The 8,525-nt window shown below is 38.8% G+C and overlaps 1 protein-coding gene and 1 pseudogene across 1 annotated transcript; both read left to right on the plus strand.

The window, feature by feature from the left end:
* Positions 1 to 88: 88 nt before the first annotated feature.
* Positions 89 to 1,416, plus strand: LOC144648068 (uncharacterized; annotated as a pseudogene).
* A 4,580-nt stretch (positions 1,417 to 5,996) lies between these two features.
* On the plus strand, positions 5,997 to 7,256 carry LOC144652044 (uncharacterized). The gene has a single exon (XM_078512085.1). The coding sequence runs from the start codon at positions 6,075 to 6,077 to the stop codon at positions 6,873 to 6,875; it is 801 nt and encodes a 266-aa protein (XP_078368211.1). The 5' UTR covers positions 5,997 to 6,074; the 3' UTR covers positions 6,876 to 7,256.
* The last annotated feature ends 1,269 nt before the right edge of the window (positions 7,257 to 8,525 follow it).

Genomic DNA, 8,525 nt, shown 5'->3' on the forward strand with positions numbered 1-8,525 from the left:
AGCGCACACTTCTTCAGGGGGTTTAACATTACAATCAAGTATACCTGTATACAGTTTTTTCTATTCTTTTTAACTCCTTGAAGGAGTGTGCGCGAAATTAATTTCGTGATCGCGCGTGCGAAATGTCGATCGATCACGAAACGTTTGACACCTTGTTCTTGTATGTGATATAACACTGTGAAACAGCGGCACGCGATCACTGAAATCACGCCGGCGCTGAATCTCCGGATTTTTTTTCTCTGTGTTTGAAGGCTATCAAATTGAAGAGTAAAGGAGTATTTCGAGATGGCAAGCCCAGGACCGATCAAGCGTGTTTTTCTGTGGACCTGTCCCCGATCCTGCTCTTCAGCATTTGAGCGTTCGATCTTGAATTTATCCACCACCCAGCTGATCTCAGAACCTTTTCAATATGCTTACTACTTTGGCCCACAGAGGCAGAGTCCACGTTACGCATCGGAAAAGGTCGATCAGGCTCGCAGTTACTAAGCCATTGCCAAATCGATTATGGATCAAGCGGCCGGCGGCGGGATCGAGGTGGTTTTCATCAAAGAAATGGGTTATAACATGAAAGGAAGACTTGGCATGTTGGGGGAATTTTTTTATGACGCGAAACATTCATTCCTAATTCGCGATCCAAAGAAAGCCATTCCTTCGCTGTATCGAGTGAGCGAAAATACAGAGATCCAAGGATGGGACTACTTTGATCCCAGTGAAGCTGGCTTTAAAGAACTACTAGAACCTTGATCCCAATCCAGTGGTAGTCGATGCGGATGACCTACTCAGCTCACCCAAAGAGATCATGAAGGCTTACTGTGAGGGGGTTGGTATCCAATACGAAGATCACATGACCTCTTGGAAGGCTGGCGAGATTCCTAAGGCCTGGGAAGATGACATGGGCGTGGCTTGGATGTATCAAGCCATTCACAGCACTGAACGGCTTCCTAAAGCCACGTGACAGCTCATCCCATGACAAGGAGGTGACGTATCCCGCTGATGTCATGAAAGCTATTGAGACGTATAAATCCTTTTAACTAAGTCATTCTAAAATGAATTGACACATTTAATAAACTGAATGAAGAACACTTTACTTTACAACTACACTATAAACATTCTGGTACAATTGCTTACCATAAACATTTACTGGTTGATGTTTAAGTTGTGTTTTTCAGGACGGAAATTTAATGGGAGCCGTTTGTCAAATATTAAACGACTATTGAGGATAGCCTGCCATTTAACGACAAGTTGTATTCTGCTAGAGTAAGATTGGTTTGACCGAATTTCAACAGAATTTTGGCTTTATGGCCAGTTTTTTAACTTTATTTTATTTTATTTTAAATTTTTTACTTCTAATAGCATGGCTCTCCAAATGCACCTTCTTCCATTACTGCTATATTTTGTAACGCTTTTGATTACTGATTACCTACGTGAGTCGCAAGTTTTCGCATTTTTTCCACGTCCACGATTCACGTAACGTAACTAACGTCACGTAATAAGAAAGTAAGAACTAGGAAAAACTGGGGCCTAATCGCAAAGTTACGATTCCACCAACAGATGAATCACCCTGCAGTATGCTTGAGATTAACATTTATTTACCGCTGTTTGCTTGCGATTTGCTCGGTTAGCATTTATTTACTGCTGTTTGCTTGTGGTTAGCATTTATTTGCGGAACATCTTAGACCATGTTAGCGGCCATGTTGACTTACCATGAAGTACCTGCACCTGTTGTTTGACTTCTTTTACAACACAGAAATTAAAGTTGATCTCAATGAACTCTGACGGCCTTGTATCTGAAACATAATCAGGGCAGTAAACAGAATTGGGTCGCTTTTTCAGAACGGGGGAGCTTACGTGTAGAAGACCTAAATGTAATAACTGACCCTAAATGTAATAAACTCCTAAATGTAATAACATTTCACCTTAAATGTAATAAACTCCTAATTGTGACAATATTCAGACTTATAACGTTATAATAACGTCATCAATGACGTAACCATCACCTCATTACCCCTATCCAGACCGGGGGGGGGGAGTGCACGTGCTGACTTTGAACGCTTATAACTTTTTTCAAGATTCAACCAACGCTGCCAAACTTTGCGAGCTTATCTTTAATTTATCTTGGAATAATTTGGTAGGATAGGTTGCTGTGTCGAGGAACTTGAAGAATAACGAAGATTTCAGAGGAGAACACATAGCACGGGCTCAATGTTCATGAGTGATTTTTTATCGATTTTCGACGAGCAGATAAGAATTTACAATGCTAAAATCTTAAAAACTATTGACCGGAAACAGCAAACTTTAAAAAATTGGCCAATTTAACAGCAAGCACTAAAAATTATGGGTAAATAACATTTTAATGTTTAATATTTAATTTTAATGTTTAATGTTTAGTGTAGTAAACGAACGTTAAATACAAAAACCACTTTAAAAACACTAAACCCCATTCACACTTTCTGAGACCTAAAATATGTTTTTCGATAAGGGAAATTAATTTTCATCTTTTAAATACAACGGAAATTCATTTTTAACTATTGTTAACCGTAATAGAAATAAATTAACCGTTAGCCGTAAAAAAGCCTAAATTTTAACCGTAAACCGTAAAAGCCACCACCCCATTGAGACCCCCAATTTGAAGTCACTTAATGGATGTTTTTCATTAGTTACGTTTGATTCATGATGAATACAGCAACTTGTCCGATGGCGTGACAGATGGCTTAACAAACCACTTTTTGTTACGGAGAATTTCCCGTATTTTAAGTCATTTCTATGTTAAACCGTATTTAGCATGTTTTCCCAAATTTGTAATTTTCGTGTTAATATTAATGAAAATTAACTTAAATGCAATAAATTGTTACCTTTTTACGGTTTTAAAAGCACAGTTCACAGTTCTTGGTAACATTTCTACAGAGTAGCTCTACATTTACCAATTAACTTAACCCTAACCTAACAAATAAAATGATATTTACAATTAAAATTCTATAATTATCATTAAATTACTGTGTACTACTATGCTATATTATACTATATACATTTATGCGTTTTAAAAAATTACTATACTATATACATCTAAGAGAAAAATAAAAATAAAAAGCTACAGGAGATCAATCTGTTAATTTAGTTTCCTTCAAAAGGAAGCGCTTTGCTTCCCTGCAAAATGCATTATGGTCCACAGTGTTTTTAAGGTTCGTTGGGAGTTACCCCACGTGACATATACCAAAAGAAAGATGTGGGACGATTAAATGCAGAGGGCCACACAACGTTAGGAAGACTATGGCACAATTGTTGTCGGATCTCACGTAGCTTGGAGATGCATGTACTAGAACTCACTCGAGGTGTATAAAACAGTAATTTTAAATGCACGGCTAGTACGACGTCACTTGTGTTGGACAATTTATTTGGCCGATATTTCGACTAGTCAACTAGTCTTCTACAGGGCCAGAGCTGGAGTGAGATAAAACTTAACGGCTCCTAAAATTTAAATTAAAGTATATAAGTGGATAATACGTAACACGATAGCCATATAAGGAAAAAGCATAAAATACAGCGTCGAGGGTGTAATATATACGTATAAAGAAAATACACGCACTAATAATATATAAAAGATGAAAAAAAATATAAAAAATAAAAATAAAAAATAAATAAAAATAAAATATATATATATAAAAAATAAAAAAAAAACATAAATAAATAAAAATAACAAAATAATAATAAACTAAAGCTAACTTTCATATAACGATCTAAAGATATAACATATCACTGTTCAGAGCGTCTACTGAGGCCATTAGGTTCAAGAGTTTTGCCTCGGTCTATGAGATATGCTTCTCTTGCTTTGCGACGAGAAGTACTTTTAGTGGGTAGCAATTCAAGAGGAACTAGAGACATGTCTGATGTGCAGTGCCCTGGCATGTTGAAATGAGTAGGGACTGCAGTGGCTGCTTTCTTGTGCCTTGGATTATTGCTGGCCTGCCTGTGCTCAGTGAAACGTTCCCGAAGAGTTCGTTTTGTTTCTCCTACATAAAGATGTTTGGATATACTATACATCCTATAAGTTTCATTGTGATTGCGTAAATATATTTAAGCCTTAATGTTGTCACATTTAGGAGTTTATTACATTTAAGTTCAATTTTTACATTTAGGTCTTCTACATACGCAATAGGAGCTGTTATTGTGGCGTATTCGCAATTTTGGCGAGACAGTATTTCGTGGGGTTTTATTTTCGCGATTTGGCCAAAATACTCAAAAAGTACGTTAAAAGCATTAAAAATATGTCAAAACACGTTAAAAAATACGTTTCGTGGGTCGTTAATTTCGCGATTTTTTTAGTAGAAATCACAAACTCGTATTAGATACATTTTATATTGCCGCCACAACCCTTTAAAGTGTTTTTAACTAAGAGCCAGATTAAACCCTTCTGAAGTAAAGTTATCAATCAAAGTGGCTTTGAGCCACTGAACAAGAATATGGCTTTTCTATTAAAAAGAGTTAAAAGAGCTGTGCTTCTCTAACCACCTTAGTAAAACACCATAATGTAAAAGGTACAACACTTTTATGTTTAGCGAGCCCCACACTAATACCAGAGAAAGAGACAAGTCTCTGGTATTAGTAGGGGGCGTCAGCGGCAAGTGATAAATTAATCGTCCCAAACTAGGCCCCACCAAATCTCACAATAACATACAATCACATGAAGTAACTGATCTTTATTTATCAGGCTTACAATTTATTGTAATTTACTGAATAAAAGATCTCAAATTCAACAATTTATGGAGCATTTTTTCGATCGCTTGAGTCAAACCGAGAACGACCGTTGCAAATTATTAACGAGGCCATCGCTTGGTCTGGCTGTGGGCGAATCAGTTGTTGGGGTCTTTTCCTTAGGATTGTGTCCATCGTCCTCCGCCTCAGTCGAAAGTAGCTTCCCGTTCGCATCTGTCATAATCAAAGAGCTTTCAAAAAATGCGACCGCCGACTGGGATTACGCGCGCAACTGATCGCTCGGGCTACTTGCACATATCTTACGTGACTCACTAGTGAGTAGGACTGGTGTCGATAAAATACCCACATCTATAAGAGAAACTGTGGCTCTTGAAGCCCTCGCGTTTATTTTCTTGTTCTTGAGCTGCAAACTCAGGTCTCAAAATTTCAGCGGCTCTTACTTTTGCAGCACCTCAAGAAGTTGAGGCGAAAGCGATTGATTTTGCTTCAAATTGCTCTTCGAAAACAAGGCGCGCTTAGCCTGCGTAGCAGGCGGCTGTGTACTTTTAGACGTGCTTGGTCATTACCGAGAAACCAATTTCGGTTTGAAACCTTTTTACACAGAAAATTTCGTTGAGATTGGCAAAAAGTGAACTTAAACTTAATGTCTTTGTTTTTTGCCATGACTCGTATGTAGATCAAAAACCAACGTTAAAACGAAGTCGCGAAAACGTGATCGAATGAGACCACAGGTACCCAAAGCTCTATGGGAGATGTATAGACCGTGTGACCTTTGTTCAGCGTTGTAAGGATTTGTATGGCAAATAACGATTCCTACGTTAATTCAAAAATGCGAACTTAAGTCCTTCGTCTGTTGTTCTTTCTCCTATGTGGTTTTTGGAGCGATTTAGCGCGATTCCAGTGAGCTATATATCTTCTACCGGTCGCTAAATGATCTCGCAAAATAAACGCTTAAAAGGGCTCGGGGCGGCAAAAAAACATGACACAAGACTCATTCAACATTTCATCTTATTGAATCATTTAGAGTAAATTTTATATTTTGTAGTAAATCGTATAGTGTCGTGGGAATCGACTCAAGTCACACCTTTCATTGCTATTAATCAACTGAAGTTTATTACAAGATCAAGAGTGATTCACACTACAATACTAGGAATCAGTAATTCTACTTTTACATAGTAAAGTACTTTTACAATCATGTACAGGTTGCACCATTGATTTCAACATAACCTTATGTCAACAATTATTAACCACGAACACATAGGGTGTTTTCCTGTGGTTGTGCGTACGCAATCACTCCGGCGCTGAATCTCCGCAAATTTTTCTCTGTGTTTGAAGGCTGTCAACATAGTATTGGAGTCCCCGAGATGGCAAGCCCAGGACCGAACAAGCGAGTGTTTCTGTGGACCTGTCCCCGATCCTGCTCTTCAGCATTTGAGCGTTCGATCTTGAATTTATCTACGACCCAGCTGATCTCAGAACCTTTTCAAAATGCTTACTACTTTGGCCCACAGAGGCAGAGTCCACGTTACGCATCGGAAAAGGTCGATCAGACTCGCAGTTACGAAGCCATTGCTAAATCGATTATGGATCAAGCGCCCGGTGGCGGGATCGAGGTGGTTTTCATCAAAGAAATGGGTTATTACATGAATGGAAGACGCGGCATGTTGGGGGAATTTTTTCATGACGCGAAACATTCATTCCTAATTCGCAATCCAAAGAAAGCCATTCCTTCGCTGTATCGAGTGAGCGAAAATCCAGAGATCCAAGGATGGGACTACTTTGATCCCAGTGAAGCTGGCTTTAAAGAACTACAGGAGATGTACGAGTTTGTAAAAGAAAACATTGATCCAAATCCTGTGGTAGTCGATGCGGATGACCTGCTCAGCTCACCAAAGGAGATCATGAAGGCTTACTGTGAGGGGGTTGGTATCAAATACGAAGATCACATGACCTCTTGGAAGGCTGGCGAGGTTCCTAAGGCCTGGGAAGGTGAAATGGGCGTGGCTTGGATGTATCAAGCCATTCACAGCAACGGCTTCCTAAAGCCACGTGACAGCTCATCCAGTGACAAGGAAGTGACGTATCCAGCTGACGTCATGAAAGCTATTGAGGATAGTCTGCCATTTTACGACAAGTTGTATTCTGCTAGAGTTAGATTGGTGTGACTGTAAACATTATCAACAGATAATTATCAACAGAATTTTGGATTTATGGCCTACCAGTCTACCAGGAGCCCAGTCCACGATGTTCCGAACTCTAGATTAATCAGTTTTTAACTGTAAGTTTTTTCATTTGTTTTCTTCCAATAGAACTGCGATTTTCTTTCAACGCTCTTGTTTACTACCTACGCGAGTCGCTACTTTTTTTTCACGACCACGATTCACGTAACCTAATTGACGTCACGTAATATAAAGAGCTAGGAAAAACTGAAACCTAATCACAAGGTTTCAACTCCACTAACAGTTGGAGAGTAGAAGTTTTTACTGCTTGTTTACTTGCACCATTTCTTTGACTTCTTTTGTAACGCAGAAATTAAAGTTGATCTCAATGAACTCTGACGGCCTTGTAATTAAAACATAATCAGTGCAGTTATTGGAAAAGTGACGCTTTTGGAACGGGTTCGTGTTTCTACCAATCCAAAAGTCATCGCACGAATCTATGTTTTGCGGTGTTTCGACAATGTTTGGTGATTTTTGGGGATGTCTGAGAGGAGATTAGCTTAGTTGTTCTCAAAGGATTTAGAGAAATAAGAAATATTGAACATCAAGAGAACATGAAGTTCTCTTGTAAACATTTATGTGATTTTAAAACTACAATTTGGAATAAAAAATTAGTACATGAACACCAAAACAGTCCCCTGAAAACATTGGGTGCTCTTGTGTGGGGGTAACTGTCTGGTGGCGTTCCAAAAATAATTTTCTTCCTTCCATCCTTTCTTTAAACCTCTTAAAAATTTCCCTTAAATTCACATACACCCCCGCCTTAAAGCAAATGACGCACTAAGACTTGCACACATTCTGGAATCCAGTGCACTTCTCTTTTGCGCATGACTGGCGCAACTGCTCAGGTAAAATGGCTAAAATGGTACTAGCCAGGCCGTGGGCACCTCGGCTGTGGGGTTGGTGTCCGAGTGTCACTTGCTTTAACGCTTGAAGGCGCTCAATGGAATCACTACGGTACCTTTCCTCCACATTCTCGAGGGATAAGTCGAAAAAATGTACGCTACCACATCAATTTTTTCTCGCTGATTTTTGATGACCTATCAGAAGGACGCCAAAAAAGTCATCCCAAACAAAAACACATGTTCATGGTTTTGGTTCATGCTCCCAAAAAAACTGTTGTTCGTAAGTGCTTAAACTTTCTCAAACTCCTTCGACGCGCGGTTTAGGTATGTCGCTCGCCAATAGAGGGCAACTTGGTGCAAGTCTATAAGTGCTGTGTCGTTATTTGCATCAAGGATTCCTTCTTTTATTTCGGCTGACTAGGTAATGACTATATTTGTTGTTGCTTTTGTTTTCACAAAGTGTGTATCGCGACGCACCTGAAAACTTGCTTTCTAGCATTTTTCTCTTCAAATGTCATCTAATCTGTATTTAATAGGCGTCTATTTTTTTCCCGAATAAAACAAACTGGAGGCTGATGATAATGTGAACACGCTCTAAAACTTCTATCACAGCTATACTAGTAATGTTTAGGAAAATATTTTTGTACAAACTTGTGCAAGGTTTACAAATGAACAAATTGAGGTCATAATGACGTCAAAATTCGTTGCATGATAACGTCATTTCAGGTCAAAATTAATATACCCTACTTTG

Source organism: Oculina patagonica, chromosome 4, assembly GCF_052425735.1.
Source record: "Oculina patagonica isolate OP01 chromosome 4, crgOcupat, whole genome shotgun sequence".
NCBI lineage: Eukaryota > Metazoa > Cnidaria > Anthozoa > Scleractinia > Oculinidae > Oculina > Oculina patagonica.